Source organism: Lutra lutra, chromosome 9, assembly GCF_902655055.1.
Source record: "Lutra lutra chromosome 9, mLutLut1.2, whole genome shotgun sequence".
Taxonomy (NCBI): Eukaryota; Metazoa; Chordata; class Mammalia; order Carnivora; family Mustelidae; genus Lutra; species Lutra lutra.
This window is the reverse complement of record NC_062286.1, coordinates 89,583,378-89,606,800: the sequence shown is the minus strand read 5'-3', so window position 1 is coordinate 89,606,800 and position 23,423 is coordinate 89,583,378. Positions and strand designations below refer to the sequence as shown.

At 36.4% G+C, this 23,423-nt stretch overlaps 2 protein-coding genes across 8 annotated transcripts in view; one reads left to right on the top strand and one right to left on the bottom strand.

Annotated features, from left to right (window-relative positions):
* CCDC138 (coiled-coil domain containing 138) overlaps nt 1-23,423 on the bottom strand; it is a 121,006-nt gene that overhangs the window by 57,879 nt on the left and 39,704 nt on the right. For 5 of the 7 annotated variants that reach the window (XM_047746182.1, XM_047746183.1, XM_047746186.1 and 2 more), the window contains exon 11: nt 14,389-14,505. The exons of the other annotated variants lie outside the window; for them this stretch is intronic. In XM_047746182.1, coding sequence (XP_047602138.1) covers nt 14,389-14,505 — 117 coding nt within the window. The remainder of the gene's footprint in view (nt 1-14,388; nt 14,506-23,423) is intronic. 7 annotated transcript variants of the gene reach the window in all.
* Nucleotides 2,110-3,695, top strand: LOC125109326 (tetratricopeptide repeat protein 9C-like). Its single transcript, XM_047746189.1, has one exon. The coding sequence runs from the start codon at nt 2,419-2,421 to the stop codon at nt 2,932-2,934; it is 516 nt and encodes a 171-aa protein (XP_047602145.1). The 5' UTR covers nt 2,110-2,418; the 3' UTR covers nt 2,935-3,695.

Sequence of the window (23,423 nt, the reverse complement as noted above, 5' to 3'; positions counted from 1 at the left end):
CTCACTCTCACCACTATTGTACAACATAGTACTGGAAATCCTAGCCTCAGCAATCAGACAACAAAAAGAAATAAAAGGCATCCAAGTCAGCAAGGAAGAAATCAAACCTTTATTCTTCACAAATGACACGAACTTTATGTAGTAAACCCAAAGACTCCACCCCAAAATTGCTACAACTAATATATGAATTCAGCAAATCTGCAGGATATAAAATCAATGTACAAAAATGTGTTGCATTTCTATACACCAATAATGAAGCAGCAGAAAGAAAAATGAAGGAATTGATCCCATTTACAACTGCACCCAAAACCATAAGATACCTAGGAATAAACCTAACCAAAGAGATAAAAGATCTGTGTTCTGAAAACTATAGAACACTGGTGAAAGAAATTGAAGACAACAGAAAGAAATGGAAAAACATTCCACACTCATAGATTGCAAGAACAAATATTGTTAAAATGTCTATACTACCCAAAGCAATCTACACATTCACAATGCAATCCCTATCAAAATAACAGCAGCATTTTTCATAGACCTAGAAAAAACAATCCTAAAATTTGTATGAAACCAGAAAAGACCCCGAATAGCCAAAGCAATTGTGAAAAAAGAAACCACAGTGGGAAGCATCACAGTCTCAGACTTCATTCAGGCTGTATTACAAAGCATCAGGGCAGTATGGTACTGCCACAGAAACAGGCACATCATTTAATGAAACAGAATAAAGAACCCAGAAATGGACCCACAACTATACGGTAAATTAATCGTTGCAGGAAAGAACATCCAATGGAAAAAAGACAGTCTCTTTAACCAATGGTGTTGAGAAAACTGGACAGCCACGTTCAGAAAAATGAAACTGGACTGCTTTCTTATACCATATGCAAACATAAATTTAAAATGGATCAAAGACCTAAATGTGAGACAGGAAAACATCAAAATTCTAGAGGAGAACATAAGTAGCACCTATTCTGACCTTGGCCCCAACAACTTACTACTAGACACTAAGTAGATTACTAACATCATCAGAGACAAGGGAAACAAAAACAACAATGAACCATTAGGACCTCATCAAAATAAAAAGCTTCTGCATGGCAAAGGAAACAGCCAACAAAACTAAAAGGCAATCTATAGACTGGGAGAAGATATTTGCAAATGATATATTAGATAAAAGGATAGTATCCAGCATCTATAAAGAACTCATCAAAATCAACACCCAGAATATAAATAATCCAGTTAAGAAATGGCCAGAAGATATGAACAGATGTTTCTCCAGAGAAGACATATAAATGGCCAACAGATACATGAAAAAATGGTCATCATCATCAGGGAACCACAAATCAAAACCACAATGAGATACCACCCTACACCAATCAGAATGGCTAAACTAAACAACACAGGAAACAATAGATGTTGGTGAGGATGCAGAGAAGGTGAATCCTCTTACACTGTTGGTGGGAATGCAAGCTGGTGCAGCCACTGGAAAACGGTATGGGCGTCCTCAAAAAGCTAAAAATATAACTACCCTATGACCTAGCAATTGCACCACTAAGTATTTATCCAAAGGATACAAAAGTGCTCAAACAGAGCAGTCTTATTGACCATGGCCAAATTATGGAAAGAGCCCAAGTACTGAATGACTGATGAACGGATAAAGAAGATGTGGCATATATATGTATACAATGGAATACTACTCAGCCATCAAAAAGAATGAAATCTTGTAACAAGATGGATGGAGCTAGAATGTATTTCGCTAAGTGAACTAAGTTAGAGAAAGACAGATGTCATATGATTTCATTCATTTGTGTAATTTAAGAAGCAAAACTGATGAACATAGGGGAAAGGAAGGAAAAATAAGATAAAAACAGAGATAGAGGCAAACCATAAGAGACTTTTAAGAGAACCTTTGGGTTGTTGGTGAGGGGACTGGGGGGGATGGCTAAATGGCTAATAGGTATTAAAGAGGACACTTGTTGGGATGAGCACCGGGTGTGATATGTAAGTGATGAATCACTAAATTTTACTCCTGACACCAATACTATATGTTTACTAACCTGAGTTTAAATTAAAGAGAAAAATAGCATTCCCACGCCTGCCACAGTTCCTTGGGACGGCCTCGGATTTTCCGGAAGGGCCTGTCCACCCCGCAGTCTCTTTAAGAAATCACTTAGTCTCTGGCTTTACTATTCCCACATCCTCTCCCTGATTACTCCTGTACGTCTAGAGATCGAAAAATACTGCAGAGTAGAGAGGAAGGGGCTGTAGAAGAAACAAGCGAAACTCATTCCCTGGGGGGGCGTCCTGGTGAAGGGTAATTTCCTGCCTTCTCATACCGGCTACCTAAATTAGTTATTCGCTCCTGTCTTCAGAGTTTCAGTTGCTCTTTCACTTCCCAATTCCGCAAGAGCTCTGGGAGGCAGGGTTATGGAGAAGCGCCTGCAGGAGGCTCAGCTGTACAAGGAGAAAGGGAACCAGCGTTACCGAGAAGGGAAGTACCGAGATGCTGTAAGTAGGTACCATCGAGCTCTGCTTCAGCTGCGGGGTCTGGATCCAAATCTGCCCTCCCCGATACCCAATCTAGGACCTCAGGGCCCGGCCCTCACACCTGAGCAGGAGAACATACTGCAGACCACGCAGACAGACTGCTACAACAATCTAGCTGCCTGTCTCCTTCAGATGGAGCCAGTGAACTATGAACGAGTGAAAGAATACAGTCAGGAAGTCCTGGAACGACAACCCGATAATGCCAAGGCCTTGTATCGGGCTGGAGTGGCCTTTTTCCATCTGCAGGACTACGACCAGGCTCAGCAGTACCTCCTGGCTGCTGTCAACAGGCAGCCAAAAGATGCCAATGTCCGACGGTACCTCCAGCTAACACAGTCGGAACTCAGTAGCTACCATCAGAAGGAGAGACAGCTCTACCTGGGCATGTTTGGTTAACAAAGAAGAAAGATGCTCCTCCACTTGAACTTGAAAGTTAAAGACCCATCCAGGGAAAACCTGAGCCTCAGCAAGAGAAATTAACCCCATACCTCTCTGACCCAGGTGGATTTCTGTTTTGTTTCGAGCCCTGCACAAACTCCTTGGCACTTACGCAGTCTGGTTTTCTTTTGTTGTTGTGTTGTGTTGTGCTTTGTTTCTCGGGTCTGTCCATCTGTATTTGTATACCTTTCCATACATGATTCTTGGGGATATTTGCCTTGAGAATACAGTCACCTATAGGTGCGATTAATCCTCTCTGGCACAGATTTTAATGGTAGATGTTGTTACATGTATTCACATACCAAGGAGAAAGCTAGTAAAGGATGAAAGAATGACAGAGTTTTTTTCTCTGTTTCTCAGATGCCCAGCGCCAAAGTCACACAGACTGCAGACTGGGAAACATATTTTTGTGTGAAAACAATTATAAATTGGACCCACATGACTTAAAATGGAAAGATTTGAAATTAAACATTTTGATTAAACCAATTCCTTTTTCTTAATATTCCATGTACATTCAGATTCTTTGTCCCCCTGTGAAAGGATCTGGTTTCTATTTTTTCTGGTAATAATTTCTAGCTCCTGCTATTGTTCATACTCAGAACATTCATACAATATACTTATTTATTTTTTCATTAAACTCTTCTATCTTAAAACCTTGAGTCAGGCATTTAAGTATTTAACAGTTCTTTAGCTGTTGTGCCAAAAAAAAACAACAAAAACCCAAGTAAACGTTTTAATTTTTAATAGGTGCATATGTATAGTATGCTCCTTTCTCTAAGGAAAAGAAAATAGGAAAAATAGATTGCCATGTTGTCTTGAAACAATACCATGAAAGCAGGATAAAAAATTAAATCTTTTTTTCATGTGTCACCTCATATTTAGCAAGAGCTCAGTTCCTTAGAGAGGAGGGAAATAATAAGGGTTCTCCTTCCCTAGTGCTGAAGCACCCCCTTAGAACTTTCTAGAAGCTTTGTCAGTGCAGGCTGCAGATCTGATGTGGTCACCTCAATAGGAGGCTCCATCAACCACAAGCTCCTTTGTCATTCTGTGTACTTGTTGGGAATAATGTCCACAAGATTTGAGTTCTACAGAGTAGATGAGATCATGTTGCACTGCTTCGACCTTCATGAGTGGAGGTAGTAAGCATGCGTCACTAGCCATCACCTAACAGATTCCAGAAAGAACAACCAAAAAACCCCCAAACCCTTAGTCTTGCTAAGTACGCGTAAATTCTTCTCCCTTCATCAGTAATGTCCCCCCACCCCAAAGAGTCAGGCTCCTCTTTGTGTCTCCCCCTACCCTTAAATAACAGAACTTACAATAAAAAGGTTTTCTACCAAATAATCTTGTAAGTCCAAGGACAGAACTAACAGAAATAGAGTATTTCATTCCTTTTCCAAGCTGCTTAAGTTTCTAAGCCTAGGTTGTTGGCAAAATTATGTCAATGGTTGCATGTTTGCTTTGAGCAAGTTTTGCTTTCTGATCTTCTTTTTCTTTTTTTTTTTCTTCCAAAGACTGGATGTTACACTAAGCTATCTTCTGCATCAATGAGGAAAAAAATAAAACTGGTATTTAAAAAAAAAAAAAAAGAGAAAAAATACACAAAGAAAAAAAAAAGGATAAGTTCAACAGCAGAATGTATGACACAAGGAATAACTATTAACTGGAATTTAAAACAGAAGAATTTACCTAATCGGAACATTGAACTAAAAAAACCGCAAAAAACTGGAGGGAAAAAAAGAGATTCCAGGAACTGAGGAACCATAACAAAAGATTTAGCAACCCAGGGGCGCCTGGGTGGCTCAGTGGGCTGGGCCTCTGCCTTTGGCTCGGGTCATGATCTCAGGGTCCTGGGATAGAGAGCCCTGCATCGGGCTCTTTGCTCAGCGGGGACCCTGCTTCCCCCTCTCTCTCTGCCTGCCTCTCTGCCTACTTGTGATCTCCCTCTGTCAACTAAATAAATAAAATTTAAAAAAAAAAAAAAGATTTAGCCACCCTGTCCATTAGAATTCTGGAAGGAAAAGAAACATGAGGTAGGGCTGAAAACTTCCCAGATTGACTAAATAAATAATCTAAAAACTGAAGAAGCTAACCAAACCCCAGAAAGAATAAATCCAAATTATCAACAAGATACATCATAACCAACTTATGAAACCTAAAGGAAAAGAAAACAAATGAAAGCAATAACAGAGAAATTAACATATATGAAGCAAGCAATTCAAGCAACAGTGGATTCCTTATCATAAGCCACAGAAGTTGTCTAGAAGAAATTAGTCCATTTTTCAAGTATTATAAGAAAAGAACTATCATCTCAGAATCCTATACCCAGTGAAATTATCCTTCAGGAATACAGAGGAAACTAGGACAATTGAGGATGAAGTGAACTAAGAGTTTGTCATCAGCAGACCTATTCTGAAAGGCTACTTCAGAGAAGTTCTCTAGGATGAAATGAAACAATAAAAGAAGGAACCTTGGGGGCACCTGTGTGGCTAAGCAGGTTAAGCCTCTGCCTTCAGCTCAGGTCATGATCTCAGGGTCCTGTAATGGAGTCCCACATCAGGGTCTCTGCTCAGCAGGGAGCCTGCTTCCCCCTCTCTCTGCCTGCCTACTTGTGATCTCTCTCTCTTTCTCTGTCAAATAACTAAATAAATTCTTTAAAAAAAAAAAAGGAGCATTGGAAAATCTGGAAGGAAAGGAAGGACTGAATAAGCAAAATATGGGCAAATATAATAGACTTCCCTTCTCCTTCTGAGTTTTATGTTTGACAGTTATGCAAAAATTATATCACTGTCTAATGTGATTCTAAATACATGCAGAAGACATATATATTAGCACAACACTATTATAGAAGGTGGATTAATGAAGGGATAAAAAGGCAAGGTTTCTTTTTCTTTCCTTAAGATTTTATTTATTTGTCAGAGGGAGAGAGACAGAGAGAGGACAAGCAGGGGAAGCAGCAGACAGAGGAGAAATAGGCTCCCCGCTGAGCAAGGAGCCTGATGTGGGATTTTGAGCCCAGGACCATGGGATCATGATGTGAGCTGAAGCAGCCACTTAAACAACTGGGATACCCAGGTATCCCAAAAGGCAAGGTTTCTATACTTCAACTGAATTAGCAAAATGAAAACACCCGTAGACTGTGGTAAGTTATCTATATACAATGTGATAGCTAGAAGGACTAATAAAAAAACTACAAAAAGAGAAATACTCAAAACTATAAATAAACCAAAATGCAGTTTTAAAAAAAGTTCAAGTGACCCACAGCAAAGCAGGGGGAAAAAAAACCCAGAGAAATGAAAAAGATATACAAAAACAAACTGTAAACAAAAGAAAATAACAAACTTAAGCCCTAACATATCAATAACTACATTAAATATAAATGGCCTAACTATACCAATTAAAACATAGAACTTGATAAAGTTGATTAAAAAACAAAATCGGGGGGTGGGGGTGCCTGGGTGGCTCAGTGGGTTAAGCCTCTGCCTTTGGCTCAGGTCATGATCTCAGTGTCCTGGGATTGAGCCCCACATCGGGCTCCCTGCTCAGCAGGGAGCCTGCTTCCCCCTCACTTTCTGCCTACTTGTTTCTCATTCTCTCTCTATCAAATAAATAAATAAAGTCTTAAAAAAATCTAGCTACATGCTATCTACAAAAATCTCATTTCAAATAGAACAATGTAAACAGGACAAAATTAAAAGAATGAAGAAGGACATCATGAATCTAAGGAGAGAAGAGTGCTTATCAGAGAATAGATCTCAGAGCAAAGAAAATTACCAGGTACAGTGAGAGACATTACATAATGATAAAAGAGTTAATCCACTAAGAACACATAACAGTCCTATATTTATATGCACAAAGCAACAGAGCTCCAAAACATATGAGATAAAAATGATAAACAGGAGAAATATATAAATTCACAATAATATCTGAAGACTTTTCTGAACACGAGATACAATTAGATAGAATATTAACAAGGATATAAAGTAACTAAAAAATGCCATCAACAAGCATCCACATTTATAGAACACCCACACAACAAGAGCAGAATGTTAATACAACCAAACCAGAAAAACAGAAAGCTAAAAGAAAGATCTAAAACAAACTTCTAAATGACTTATGGGTAAAAGAAGAAGTCTCAAGGGAAATTTTTAAAATACATTAAGTTGGAAGAAATGAAAATGTAACTTATCAAAATTTGTGGGACACACTTAAAGCAGTGCCGACAGAAAAACAGCACTCAAAATAGCACTATGTTAGAAAAAAAGTAAGTCTCAAATGAATAATCTAAGTTTTTACTTAGTAACCTAAAAAAAGACCAAATAAATCCAAAGCAAAGAGAAGGAAGGAATTAATAAAGGGATAAAAATGAAAACTATAAAAAAGTGAAATAAAAGAATGGTCCTTTTAAAACATCAACAAAACAAACTTCCGGCAAGAAAGACAAAAAAAATGACATGAATTATCAATACTAGGAATGAGGGGCACCTGGGTGGCTCAGTGGGTTAAGCCTCTGCCTACAGCTCAGGTCATGATCTCAGGGTCCTGGGATCGAGCCCCACATCGGGCTCCCTGCTCAGCGGGGAGCTTGCTTCCCCTCATCCTCTCTGCCTGCCTCTCTGCCTACTTGTGATCTCTGTCTGTCAAATAAAATCTTAAAAAAAAATACTAGGAATGAAACAGAAGGTATTACTACAAATACTGAGGACATCAAAAGGACATATAGAGAACACTATAAAAAACTTTCCACATGTATATTGAACAGCTTAGACAAAATGGTTCATTCAATTCCCTGAAAAGCACAAATTTCTACAAATCACTTATATGAATTACATAATATCCCTTAATATAACTATTTTTTTTAATTTTTATTTTATTTTATTTTTTTTTTTATTTATTTGACAGACAGATCATGAGTAGGCAGAGAGGCAGGCAGAGAGAGAGAGGAGGAGGAGGCAGGCTCCCTGCTGAGCAGAGAGCCCGATGTGGAACTCGATCCCAGGACCCTGAGATCATGACCTGAGCTGAAGGCAGAGGCTTTAACCACTGAGCCACCCAGGCGCCCCCCCTTAATATAACTATTAAGGAAATTGAATTCATAGTTTTAAAACTCTCAGGGTGCCTAGGAGGCTCAGTCAGTTAAGTGTCTGCCTTTGGCTCAGCGGGGGGCCTGCTTCTCCCTCTGCCTGCTGTTCCTCCTGCTTGTGCACGCGCACTCTCTCTCTCTCTCTCTGTCAAATAAATAAATAATTTTTTAAAATCTCCCCAAAAGATAGCTCCTGGCTGACAATTTCATAGAAGAATTCTACCAAAAGTCTAAAGAAGAATTAACATTAAATATAACTTCTTTCAGAGAGGATGGAACACTTATCAATTAATTTTATGAACATAGTATTACTTTGATACAAAAACAAAGATAGTATAAAAGAATAAAAACTGCAGACCAATAACTAACGAATATAGACTCTTTAACAAAATATTAGCAAAAAAATGTGGCAAATACAAAAAGAACTACACAACATGACTAAGTGGGCTTTATTTCAGGAATACATGGCTAATTTAGTTTTTGAAAGCCCATCAGTAATGCACCACATTGTCAGGTTAAAGGAAAAGAAAAACAAGCGATCATATCAATAAATGCAAAAAAGCATTTGAAAAAAGTTTCAACACTCATTCATGATTAAAAAAGACTCAGAAAAGCAGAAATAGAGGGGAACGAAAGTTGATTTAAAAAAGTCTATAAAACCATAGCTAATATAATAGTTAAAGGACTCACTGTGTTCCCCCCTTAGATCAAGAACAAGCCAATAACATCCATTATCATTGATATTTACCATAGTTGTAGATACTGTAGCTAATGCAAAAGAAAAATTAAAGGTATAGATGTAAAAAAAAAAAAAAAAAAAAAAAAAAAAAAGGAAAACAAAAAACTCTCCTTATTTGCAGATCCATGACTATGTAGAAAATTCCAAAGAACCTTCAAGGCAAATCCTAAAACTAGTAAGATCATTGTCACATGATACAGAATGAACACAGTATCAACACAGACACCAAAATTTTAAAAATACCAACTGCAATCACTCAAAAACACTAAATACGCAGCTGATGACCTAACAAATAATGTACAAGAATTTTATGCTTAAAACTATGTAACATGGATGAAAGAAATCAAATTTCTAAATAAAATGGAGAAACATATCATGTTCCTGAATTGGAAGACAACACAGTAAAGATGTCAATTTTTCTCAAATTTATATATAGGTTAACGCAATTCCTATCAAAATCCCTGTAAGATATTTTGTAGACAGAGAAGATTATTCTAAAATTTATAAGGAAAGGCAAGGGAACTATTTTAGTTAAAACATTTTTAAAAAGTAATAAAATGGGAGGAGATCAAAATACCCAATTTCAAAATGTATTATAAAGGTACAGGAATCAACAGTATGGAATCGGCAAAGGAAAAGACACACAGATACATGGAACATAACAGAGAATGCAGAAAGAGACCCACAAAATTATTCCCAACCAACAAAGGTACAGAGGAAGGAAAGACTTTTCAATAAATGGTGCTGGAGCAACTGGGCATTTATTAACCTTGATCTAAATCTCACACCTCATACAAAATTAACTGAAACTATACAAGGACTTACATATAAACTGTAAAAGTATAAAACTTTAAGAAAAAAAAAAAAGGAGAAAATCTTCACAATCTCGGGTTAGGCAACAAATTCTTATACTTGACCCCTAAAGCAACATCCACAAAAAGAAAACTGATTAACTAGAAATCATTAAAATTTAAAAGTCTGCAAAAGACCCTGTTAAGATGATGAAAATACAAGAAAGAAAAAAATTTATTTCCAAATTACATACCCAACAAAGGACTAGTATCCAAATATAAAGAACTCTCAAAACTCAACAATGGAAAACAGAAAGTCCATTAAAGAATGGGTAAAAGACACAAACAGACTGAAGAGGATATACCTGTAGAAAGCAAACACATAAAAAAGTATGTTTAGCCACTGGAGAGATGCAAATTAAAACTCCAATGGGAGGGGCGCCTGGGTGGCTCAGTGGGTTAAGCCGCTGCCTTCGGGTCAGGTCATGATCTCAGGGTCCTGGGATCGAGTCCCGCATCGGGCTCTCAGCTCAGCAGGGAGCCCGCTTCTGTCTCTCTCTCTCTCTCTGCCTGCCTCTCCATCTACTTGTGATCTCTCTCTGTCAAATAAATAAATAAAATCTTTAAAAAAAAAAAAAGTTATGTGAATGTGGTTTCTCTCAAAATGTCTTACTGTACTGTGCTTACCCTTCTTATGATTACAATGTAAGATGGTAAAATGTCTACAGAATGAGATGAAGTGAGGTGAATGAAACAGGCATTGTGACCTTACGTAGCATTAGGCTAATAACAATTCTGACAATACTCTGGAAGGAGGATCATTCTGCTTCTATACTATGGTTAACTGTGGCTAACTGAAACCACAGAAAATGAAAGCACAGATAAAGTAGGTCTACTGTATTATAAGACATTCACACTTCATGTAAAGCTATATAGTGTAATTTCAAAGTGGATTTAGATAGTTGTAAATGTATATTGCAAACTGTAGGGCAACAACTAAAAAAATAAAAAAAGAAGTACAATTGATATGTTAAGAAAGAATGGAAAGTAGAAGCTTATAAAATGTCCAATTAAAACCAAAAAAGCGGGGTGCCTGGGTGGCTCAGTGGGTTGAGCCTCAGCCTTCTGCTCAGGTCATGATCCCAGGGTCCTGGGATCAAGCCCCGCATCGGGCTCTCTGCTTGGCGGGGGGAGCCTGCTTCCCCCTCTCCCTCTGCCTGCCTCTCTGCCTACTTGTGATCTCTCTCTCTGTCAAATAAATAAATGAAATCTTAAAAAAAAAAAAAACAACACAAAAGGCAGGAGAAGAGAGAACAAAATAGGAACAAAGAAAAATTGTCAATGAATAAAAAAATAGTAAAAATATGGTATGTATTAATCCAACAATATCAATAATCACTTTCAATACCAATAGTCAAAATACACCGATTGAGACTATTAGAATGAATCAAAATAAAAGACCCACTATACATTGTCCATAAGAAACCCACTTATTAAATATAAAGATAAATACAGATTAAAAGTAAATGGACAGAAATATATACCATGCTAACACTAACCAAAAGAAAGCTAGAATAACTATATTAATTTCAGACAAAACAGACTTCAGAGAAGGAAAGTTACCAAGGAAAAAAGAACACTAAATAATGATAGTCAATTCTCCAAGAATACATAATACCTTGGATATAGTAAATACTTTTTGGATACAACACCAAAGGCACGGTCCACAAAAAATAACTGAGAAGCTGGGCTTCTTTAAAATTAAAAACTACTCTGTCAAACAAGAGAAAAAAGCCACAGATTGGGAAGAGAAAATATTTACAAAGACACATCTGATAAAGAACTGTTACTCAAAATACAGAAAGAATTCTAAAAAGCCAACAGTAAGAAAACAACCCAATTAAAAAATGGGCAAAGAACCTGGAAACCTCACCAAAGAAAATATACAGATGACAAATAGGTATATGAAAAGATACTCAATGGTATGTCATTAGGGAACTGAAAATTTAACCAACCAGATTTGACTATGTACCAATTAGAATAGCCAAAACACAAAACACTGACAACACCAAATGCTGATGAGGATGTGGAGCAAAAGAAATTCTCATTCACTGCTCCTGGAAATTTAAAATGGTGTAGCCACTTTGGAAGGCAGCTTATAGTTTTACAAAGAACTAAACATATCTTACTGTATCTATCTAATAGTTGTGCTCCTTGGTATTTACCCAAAGGATAAAAAACTAATGTCCATACAAAAACCTACACATGAATGTTTACAGCATCTTTATTCATACTTGCCAAAACTTGGAAGCAATCAAGATGTCCTTCAATAGGTGAATGGATAGATAAACTGTGGTACATCTAGATGATGGAATATTATTCAGCACTGAAAAGAAATGAGCTATCAAACCATGAAAAGACATGGAGGAATCTTAAATGCATATTGTTAAGTGAAAGAAGCCAATCTGAAAAGGTTATATATTGCGTAACTCTAAGCTATATGATACTCGTAAAAGGAAAAGCTATCACATTATGTAAAAGACAAAGAGTAAAAGGATTAGTAGTTTACAGAAGTTAGGAGGGAAGTGTGACTAGGCAGGCACAGAGGATTTTTAGGGCAAACTATTATTAATAACAAATTATTCTGCATTATATTATATTTGGTGGTTATACACCATTACATTTTTGTCAAAATTCAAAGAATATAAAACACCAAGAGTGAATCCTAAGGTATGTAAACTATGGACTTGGAGTGAAATGACAGATCAATGTAGGTTCATCAATTGTAACAAATTATAGCAATTTGTACCAAATTCTGGTGGAAGAAGCTGAAGTGTGGAAGTCAGTAAATATGTGGGGTCAGAGAGTATATGGGAAATCTCTGTGTTCAATTTTGTTGTGAATCTAAATTTGCTCTAAAAAATGAAAGTCTGTATACACAAAAAAAAGCAACATGAGGAATCTGGTGATTGAACTGTTGTTATTTTGATTATATTAATATTATGGTTGTGATATTGTACTAGTTTTATAAGAGGTTACCACTGGGGGTAAAGTGGGTTAGGGAGACAAGTGATTTCTCTGTATTAGTTCTTAATACTACAAGTGAATCTAAAATTATCTCAAAATAAAAAGCTTAGTTTTAAACAGTACATACAATCAGACAATTACTAAAATTAAAATATTAGAAATCCATAAATAAATGCTAAATAAACAAACGGGACAGTGGCAAGAATGCTGCTTTTCACTAGAAACGTAGATGTAGGCTGGCAGTACAGAATACAGAATACAGAGTAGGATGCAGATATACTTTTACAGGTAAAAATAAATGATAAATTTTCTAAAGGAAAATGAAAAGAGTATTTGGAAGGAGGATAAAAGAAAATTTCACTCAGTTTCTGAACCTAGCCTTTTGTGGCTGAAAGTAAGCCAACCATTTTCAGAAACAATAACACAAATAGCAAAATTAAATTGTAAAAAGAAGACAGCAACATTACAAGATCTGATAATCCATATGACTTTGTTTAATGAGACACGTATTAAGACCAAAAAATACAAAATGATATTTGGCGGAGAGCACATGCACATGTATGCATACGTGCTCACGTGCTTACTTGTGCACCACAGAGACAAAATATTTGGGACAACACCTAAAGAAAGATATTTTTCCTGGGGCACCTGGGTGGCTCAGTGGGTTAAGCCGCTGCCTTCGGCTCAGGTCATGATCTCAGGGTCCTGGGATCGAGTCCTGCATCGGGCTCTCTGCTCAGCAGGGAGCCTGCTTCCCCCTCTCTCTCTCTGCCTGCCTCTCTGTCTACTTGTGATCTCTGTCTGTCAAATAAATAAATAAAATCTTTAAAAAAAAAAAGATATTTTTCCTTAACTTTAACCATCACGCTACATAATGATCACATTACTCAATTAATACTAATCATCAGTACTATACTAAGAGATTTAGCTGTGTGCTTTCTGAATTCCACAGGACCAAGATTACACTACCTAAGCATAAATCTGTTTCTCTCAGTTAAGTAAATGAAAGCTGTAACAGGATTTAACTAGGGAAATAAAATTTTATAAAACTATTACAGCCCAAAGCACAAACGATTACATACTCATGACATTAAATTTAAATTGGCCGAACCTTACATGAATAGGTAACGTGCATGGTTCATTTTATAAGATGCTGGAATAATTTTTCTGCTTTGATTAGGCTATTGTAAATCATTGTCCAAGTTACTAAGTATACATTTACTGGCATTAAAATAAGAAATCTTTAATTTCTACTACCTTCAGTAAAATATGGAAATTCATAAGTAAAATAAGGGGGGGGGCAGTGGTTTTAACAATGACCAAATAGAGTGATACTTATTTTACAATTTTGAAACTCAAAAAACAATGTTGTATATTAAATCAAACCTAGGGCTCTGAGAAATAATATTTATAAAAGGAGAAAGTAGTGAATAAAGCAAAGGCAGAAAATCCTGAAATATAAACAGAACAAAGGAAAATAAACCTGTAAAAGAACAAGATCAAGACAATACTATTCAGTATTAATACTAAAAGATAGACTACTATTAGGGGTGCCTGAGTGGCTCAGTGGGTTAAAGCCTCTGTCTTCGGCTCAGGTCATGATCCCAGGGTCCTGGGATTGAGCCCTGCATCAGGCTCTCTGCTCTGCAGGAGCCTGCTTCCTCCTCTCTCTCTGCCTGCCTCTCTGCCTACTTGTGATCTCTTGTCTGTCAAATAAATAAATAAAATCTTAAAAAGAAAAAAAAAAAGATAGACTACTATTAATCAATTACCTGTGTTCCCGCATCTAGCTGTCTTAGAGACCAATATATAAATTTTACAAAAGGTTCATGAAGTTTGGTATTCACAAAAGGCATCCACTGTAGCTGCTCTGTCATCACAGGCAAAAGCTAAAGATAAAATGGCAGAAGTTATAAATGCACAGTAATGTTAGATGGTGAAAGTCAATTACCACAATTGCCCCCAAATTTCTTTCTTCAAAAGAAAAAAGTTCTGTAATAAAAATCCTCACTTTGAAACCAAATGCAACACAATACAGAAGTATATATTTGAAATTTTAAATATGTACATCCTTTAACCCAGCACATTAGCCATCAAAGATTTTAAGGGAATGAAGCTGTATAGACATTCCCTGGACTTCAAATGGACAAATAAATTTATAATACATATATAACCATAAAAATGGTAAGAGAATCTGTATTTAGGTGATAAAAGGTTACCAAAGGGCAAATGTAATCAGATCCCATTTATATAAAATATCTGTATGAATTTATATTGAAAGATATATGAAAGAACGTTTTTTAAAAACACTCTGAGAGCTCTGCCTTCAGCTTGAAGTCTGCTTGAGATTCTCTCTTCCTCTCACACTGCCCCTCCTCCCCACCCTTACCCCTGCTCACAAAGGTGGGTGCACTTGCGCTGTCTACAATGAATAAAAAATAAAGATATTAATAATAAAAATTTAGGAATTGAGGTAATACTTTACTCTTAATATGTCTGTCTTGCACAAATATCATAATAATTAAAGTCAATTGGAAATATAATCAACTGTTTAAAAAACATGTCTATGAAAAAACACCACCTCAAAAGTATATCATTTTGCTAAAAGATTTTAAGACCATAAAGATATTCTAAGCCTTTGATGGAATACTACTACTTCTGGTATATTAGCCTAAGAAAAACACCTAAAATACACCCCTCCAAAAGCACAAGTACAAAAATACTTTAAGTCACATTCTTTGCAAAAACAAAAATGCAGAGGTAACTTAATTACCTAGCAATAAGGAAATGGTTAAGTCATGTATATATCCACTCAGGGAACTAAAGATCGTGAACAAGAAAAATATTAATGATAAATTAAGCAAAAACAATAAAAGCTAGGATACAAAATCATATGTAATTTGATCAATAGGTATGGAAATAAACACACGAGTTTGGAAGGATGTATCTGACCTTTCATAGTACAATCTAGGGACTTCTGACCACTTCTTCCTTTAGAAATACTGGCTTCTCTGACACCAATTTCTCCTACTTTTCCTTCTACGTCTCTAGTCACTATCTGTCTCTATGGTTGGCTCACTGTCACTCGCCTGGTCATAAAATGTTGGGATTCTTCAAATTTAGTATTAACTCATACAGACTGATTCCCATATTTACATATCTTTATGCATCCCTTTACATATCTCTTTATATCTCTCTTCCCTGAGCTCTGGTCCCTTATATCAAAACCTAACAGACACATCCATTTTGGTATCACAAACTGAGCTTGTCCAGAATTTATCAGATGAAGGAGGCTCAAACCCAGATCTACTCCAGCATTTATTTTAAGTGAATGCTACTTACATTCACCCAGTTTTACAACAGTTAGAAACCTGGGAGCCAAACTGGACACAACAATTTATATACCAGATCCATTACAAAGTCTCATCTATTTTACCTCAACAGTCTACTCCTGATTCCATAACCACAATTCTAACAAAAATTACTACCTTCTTTCACCCAAACTACTTAGGAGTTTTCTAAATGTTCAGCATCTGCTCTGGCACCTTCAAACCTATTTCCATGTAGCAGCCAACAGGATCCTTTTAAAGCATAAACCTGATGCTATTTTCTCCTTAAAGGTCTTCACTGGTTTCCTACTACTTATCATTTTCTGGAATGAAATTTCAAGCAAAATTGAAAAATTAGATACCTCAAGTTGAAAAATGTCTAACCTGTACTTTTGTGGGTGAATAGAATGTAGCAACTACTTAATCTCTCTTAAGGCCATAACTCCAGTAAAACATTATATACTTAATCCCACTCACCCTATATTTTAATATGAGATTTCAAACTGGGGAAGAGGGCACCTGGGTGGTTCAGTTAAGCGTCTGCCTCCCTCCAGCTCAGGTCATGATCCCAGGGTCTTGGAATCAAGCCCTGAGTTGGGCTCCCTGGTCAGCAGGGAGCCTGCTTCTCCCTCTTCCTCCTGCTCCCCCTGCTTGCGTGCAGGCGCTCTCCCTACCAAATAAATAAAAATCTTTAAAACTGAATCAAAGTGATTTAGGGTGCCTGCCTGGCTCAGTCAGTAGAGCACATGGCCCTTGATCTTGGGATTGTGAGTTCAAGTACCTAGCTGGGAGGAGGGAAGAGGGGGAAGAAGAAGAAGAAAGAAGGAAGAAGGAAGGAGGAGGAGAAGGAGAGTGAGAACTTTGTCATACAGGTTACGTAACACTAAAAGGAAGCATGCAAAAAAATTAAGAATGTGAGATACTCAACTGAGCTTGACTCTCCGACAAGTTATCTGTAAACAAAGGGGGAGGCAAGAAGGATGGTGGAGGAAGTGAAGTATCCCAAGTTTAAAGACACTTAGGAGACATTAAGACTAAGAGAACCACAAAGGGATGGTTATAGTTTGTTTTTGTTGTGGTGAATTTACTGTTAATAATTTTATAATTCACACACCATAAACTTCCCCTATTTAAAGTGTACAATTAAGTGATTTTTAGTATATTCACACAATTGTTAAATCATCATCACAGTTAGTTTTAGAACATTTTTATCACCTACTCTCCCAAACCCCTAACATTAGCAGTCACCTCAATATTTTCCCCAACTATTCCAGCCTGAGGCAACCACTAATCTGCCTTCCTAAATACGTTTACCTTTTCTGGATTTTTCGTATAAATGTAATCATACAATATGTGGTCTCTGTGACTTACTTCTTTCACTGCCAATATCTTCAAAGTTCATTCATGCTGTAGTATGCATCAAATATATCATTCCTTTTTACCACCAAATGCTACTCCACTGTATATACAGACCGTCTTGTCTTATTTATCCATTTGTCCACTGATGGACATTTGGGTTGTTTCCACTTTTTGGCTATTATGAATCATGCTGCTATGAACATTCATGTATAAATTTCTCTGTGCAAACATGCCTTCATTTCTCCTACCTAGGAGTGTAACTGCTGACTTATATAGTAAATCAATGTTAAATCTTTTCAGGAAATGCCAGACCATTTTCCAAATGCACTACACAGTTTTACATTTTCACCAGCAGTGTATGAGTTTCAATTTCTTCATTCACATTTTGGCTACAGTTAAATTATTCTTTTTTAATCTTAGCCATACTAGTGGGTAGGATATATCAATGTGGTTTTGATTTGCATTTCCCAAATTAGTAATGTTGAACATAATTTCATGTGCTAATTGACCATTTGTATATGATTTTTAGAGAAATGTCTAATCAGATCCATAGTGCATTTTTAATTGGGCTTTCTTTTTATCACTGAGTTATAAGGCTTTTTAAAAAATATTTCAGATGGAAGCCCCTTATTAGATATGGGATTTGAAAAATATTTCCTTCATCAGCAGGGTTGTCTTTTGACTTCCATGATGGTATCCTCTGAAGCACAAACATTAAAAAAAAGTGTTGTCTCAGATTTTTTTTATTAGTTAGAATTTTCTCAACAATAAAGGTTTGTCTGTCTTCTATTTGGTCTCAAAAACAGTCAGCATTTATTGGAAATGTGTTTTTATCAAGGCACTATAAGGGGCTAGGGCTGCAGAGATGTAGAAGTCAAACTGGCTGGCAAGGCCCTCAAAGATCACCATGCTTCAACCCTGCTTTCTTCTCTCTGCCCACTTCTCTGTTCACACCTGGTACTCCAGCCATCCAGACCTTTTGTAAACAATTAAAATACACTGCTCTTTTCCCAATTCCATGTTTTCTCACATGTTATTTCCACATCCCCCATTACTAAAATGACTGACAAACTGAATATATCTAAGGTGTATAATGTGATATCTTAGTATAGGCATGCACTGTGAAATGACTACCACAACCAAGCTAATTAACATATCCACAGTTACTTTTTTTCCCCCTTTGGCGGGGGTGGTAAGAATACTTAAGACCTCTGAGGTGTGAGGTGAGATCTCACTGTAGTTTTGTTTTGATCTGTACTTCTCAGATTATCTATGATACTGATTTTTTCATATACCTATTGGCTATGTAGGTATCTTCTTTAGAAAAAATTTCTATTCATGGGGCACCTGGGTGGGTCAGTCAGTTGAGCACCAACTCCTGATTTCGGCTCAAGTCATGATCTCAGGGTCATGCGATCAAGCCCCGCATGAGGCTCCATGCTCAGTGGGAGTTTAAGATTCTCTTTCCCTCTGCCCCTCCCCACTCCGCAGTGTGCATGTGCTCTCTCTAAAATAAATCTTTTTAAAAAATGTCTATCCAGGTCTTTTACCCATTTTTTAATCAGTTAAGTTTTAAATTTTGATAAAACTCAATTTATCTTCTTTCTTTGGTTCCTTGTGCTTTTGTCATATTTAAGAAAACACCACCAAATCCAATGGCACAATTTACTTATATGTTTTTGCCAAAGAGTTTTGTACTTTTTACCTCTCATGTGTAGACCTTGGATGCACTGTGAGGGTTCATTTCTGGATTCTCAATTCTAGCCCCTTGATCTATATATGTCTATACTAATGCCAACATTACATTCTATTCATTACTGTATCTTTGCAGGAAAACTTACAATCAGGAAGTCCTTAAAATCAGTGAGTCCTCCAACTCTGTCCTTTCTCAACCTTCTTTTGGATATTCTAGATCTCTGGCATTTCCATATGAATTTCAGGAGAGGTTATTAATTTCTGCCAAGAAGCCAGCTGGGATTTTATAAAAGTTGCACTGAATATGTAGATCAGGTTAGGAAGTATTAGTATACTAAGTATTCCAAACCATGAATAAGGATGTCATTCGATCTTAATTAGATCTTTTTAATTTTTCAGCAATATTTCACAGTTTTCAGAGCATGAGTTTTACACTTCTTTTGAAAACCTGATTCCTAAATATTTTATTCTTTTTGGTGTCACTGAAAATGAATTGTTTTCTTAAATTCATTTTCAAATTGTTCATTGCTAGTGTATAAATACACAATTGATTTTTTGAATAGTGAACTTGTATCCTTTAACCTTAATTTGTGTATTAGTTTTAGTAGTTTTTTAGTGAATTTCTTAGGTTTTTATATAAATGAGATCATATCATCTGCAAATAGTTTTACTTTCTTTCTACTCTGGGTGTCTTTATTTCATTTTCTTAACTAACCGCCCTGGCTACAACCTCCAGTACAATGTTGAATAGAAGAGGTAAGAGTAAGTATTCTCTTGTTCCTAATTTTAGAGAGAAAGCATACAGTTTTTCTTCAATAAGTATAATGTTAGCTGTGGAGGTTCTGTAGATATGCTTTTCCAGGTTAAGGAAGTTCCCTTTTAACTCTAGCATTTCACTGCTTTTATCATAAAGGTATGTTGGATTGTCAAATATTTTTCTGTATCTACTGAGAAAATCATGTGACTTTTGTCTTTATTCTACTGATATCATGTATTACGAGCTGATTTCTAAAGGTTAAGTCAACCTTACATTCCTGGGATAAAATATACTCAGTTATGGTATATAATTCTTTTTTATGTGGCTGGATTCCATTTACTTATATTGGATTGAGGATTTTTGGGTCAGCAACCAAGAGAGATTGGTTTCTAGTGTTCCTGTGATATATTTGTTTGGTTTTGTTATCATGGTAATGCTGGCCTCATAAAATGAATTGGTAAGTGTGGGACCCTTCTCTGTTTTTGAGAAAAGTTCATGAAGAATTCTTATTAATTTTTAAAATGTCTGGTAGAATTCACCAGTGAAGCAATTTCACCAAAGAAAAGGCGGCCTTTTCTTTGAAGGTAGGCTTTTGATTCATTTAATCTCCTTACTTGTTACAGATCAATTTAACTTTCCTGTTTCTTCTTGAGTCATTTTTGATAGTTTCTGTCTCTCTAGGAATTTGTTACTTATCTATTTTATTAGTCTATAATTATTCGTAGTATTTCCTTATAAACCTATCTATAGGCTGATAATATAATCACTTTTATTCCCAATTTTAGTAATATTGGATTGGCCTCTCTTCACTTGGCCAATCTAGCTAAAGGAAATATTAAAAGGGGTCCTCTAAGCAAAGAAAGAGCCTAAAAGTAACAGACCAGAAAGGAACAGAGACAATATACAGTAACAGTCACCTTACAGGCAATACAATGCCACTAAATTCATATCTTTCAATAGTCACCCTGAATGTAAATGGGCTAAATGCCCCAATCAAATGACACAGGGTATCAGATTGGATTAAAAACAACAACAACAACAACAACAACAACAAAAGACCTATCGATAAACACTGTCTGCAAGAGACTCATTTTAGACCCCAAGACATTTCCAGATTTAAAGTGAGGGGGTGAAAAACAATTTACCATGCTAATGGACATCAAAAGAAAGCTGGGGTAGTAATCATTATATCAGATAAATTAGATTTGAAGCCAAAGACTATAATAAGACATGAGGAAGGACACTATATTGTACCTAAAGGGTCTATCCAGCAAGAAGATCTAACAATTTTAAATATTTATGCTCCTAACATGGGAGAAGCCAATATAAACCAAATAATAACAAAATCAAAGGAACACATGAACAATAATATAATGATAGTAGGGGACTTTAACACCCCCCCTTCACTGAAATGGACAATCTAAGCAAAAGATCACCAAGGAAATAAGGCTTTAAATGACACACTGGACCAGATGGACATCACAGATATAGTCAGAACATTCCATCCCAAAGCAACAGAATACACATGCTTCTTTAGGGCACATGGAACCTTCTCCAGAATAGATCACATCCTGGTTCACAAATCAGGCTTCAACCAGTACCAAAAGACTGAGATCATTCCCTGCATATTTTCAGACCACAATGCTTTGAAACTAACTTTGAAACAAAACTTTGAAATCACAAGAGGAAAGTGGGAAAGAACTCAAACACCTGGAGGCTAAAGAGCATCCTACTAAAGAATGATTGGATTAACCAGGAAATTAAAGAAGAATTAAAAAAATTAAAAAAAATTCATGGAAACAAATGAAAATGAAAACATGACTGTTCAAAATCTATGGGATGAAGCAAAGGTGGTCCTGAGAGGAAAGTATATAGCAATATGAGACTTTCTTAAGAAATAAGAAAGGTCTCAAGTACACAACCTAACCCTGCACCTAAAGGAACTGGAGAAAGAAGAGCAAAGAAAGCCTAACCCCAGCAGAATAAGAGAAATAGTAAAGATCAGAGAAGAAATCAATGAAATAGAAACCAAAAGAACAGTAGAACAAATCAATGAAATTAGGAATTGGTTCTTTGAAAGAATTATTAAGATTGATAAACCCCAGGCCAGACTTATGAAAAAGAAAAGAGAAAGCACCCAAATTAATAAAATCATGAATGAAAGAGGAGAGATCACAACCAACACCAAAGAAATACACACAATTATAAGAACATAGCATGAGCAGCTATACGCCACCAAATACGGCGTGGAATGTGAAAGAAATTGATGTGGAAGAAATGAATGCATTCCTAGAGACATACAAACTATCAAAACTGAACCAGGAAGAAAGAAAAAACCTGAACAGACCCATAACCAGCAAGGAAATTGAAGCAGTCATTAATATCTCCCAACAAACAAGAGCCCAGGGCCAGATGGCTTCCCAAGGGAATTCTACCCAACATTTAAAGAATTAATACCTATTCTCCTGAAACTGTTCCAAAAAACAGAAATGGAAGGAAAACTTCCAAACTCATTTCGTGAGGCCAGCATTACCTTGATCCCAAAACCAGACAAGACCCCATCAAAAAGGAGAATTACAGACCAATATCCCCAATGAACATGGATGACAAAATTCTCACCAAAATTCTAGCCAGTTGGATCCAATAGTACATTAAAAGGATTATCACCATGACCAAGTGGGATTTATCCCTGAGCTGCAAGGCTGTTTCAATATCCACAAATCAATCAATGTGATACAATACATTAATAAAAGAAAAAACAAGAACCATACAATCCTCTCAGTAGATGCAGAAAAAGCATTTGACAAAGTACAGCATCCTTTTTTGATCAAAACTCTTCACAGTGTAGAGACAGAGGTTACACACCTCAGTATCATAAACGCTATCCACAAAATGCCCACCACCAATATTATTCTCAATGGGGAAAAACTGAGAGCTTCCCCCCTCAGGTCAGAAACACAGCAGGGATGTCCAGTGTCACCACTGCTATTCGACATAGTGCTAGAAGTCCTAGCCTCAGCAATCAGACAACAAAAAAGAATAAAAGGCCTCTGAATCAGCAAAGAAGTCAAACTATCACTCTTTGCAGATGATATGAAACTTTAGTGGAAAACCCAAAAGACTCCACCCCAAAACTGCTTTATTACAAAGCTGTAATCATCATGACAGTATGGTTCTGGCACAAAAACAGACACATAGATCAATGGAACAGAATAGAGAGCCCAGAAATGTACCCTCAACCCTACGGTCAACTAATCTTCGACAAAACAGGAAAGAATGTCCAATGGAAAAAAGACAGTCTCTTCAACAAATGGTGTTGTGAAAAATGGACAGCCACATGCAGAGGAATTAAACTAAACCACTTTCTTACCCTACATGCAAATACAAAGTCAAATGGATGAAAGACCAAAATGTGAGACAGGAATCCATTAAAATCCTAGAGGATGACACAGGCAGCAACCTCATCAATGTCAGCCACAGCAACTTCTTCCTAGACATATCGCCAACGGAAAGCAAAGACAAAATAAACTGTTGTGACTTCATCAAGATTAAAAGGTTTTGCACAGCAAAAGGAAAAAGTCAACAAAACCAAAAGACAACTGACAGAATGGGAGAAGATATCTGCAAATGACATATCAGATAAAGGGCTAGTATCCAAAATCTAGAA

Coding starts and splice junctions, on each gene's coding strand:
- LOC125109326 (XM_047746189.1), top strand. CDS start 2,419: ATGGAGAAGCGCCTGCAGGAGGCTCAGCTGTACAAGGAGAAAGGGAAC.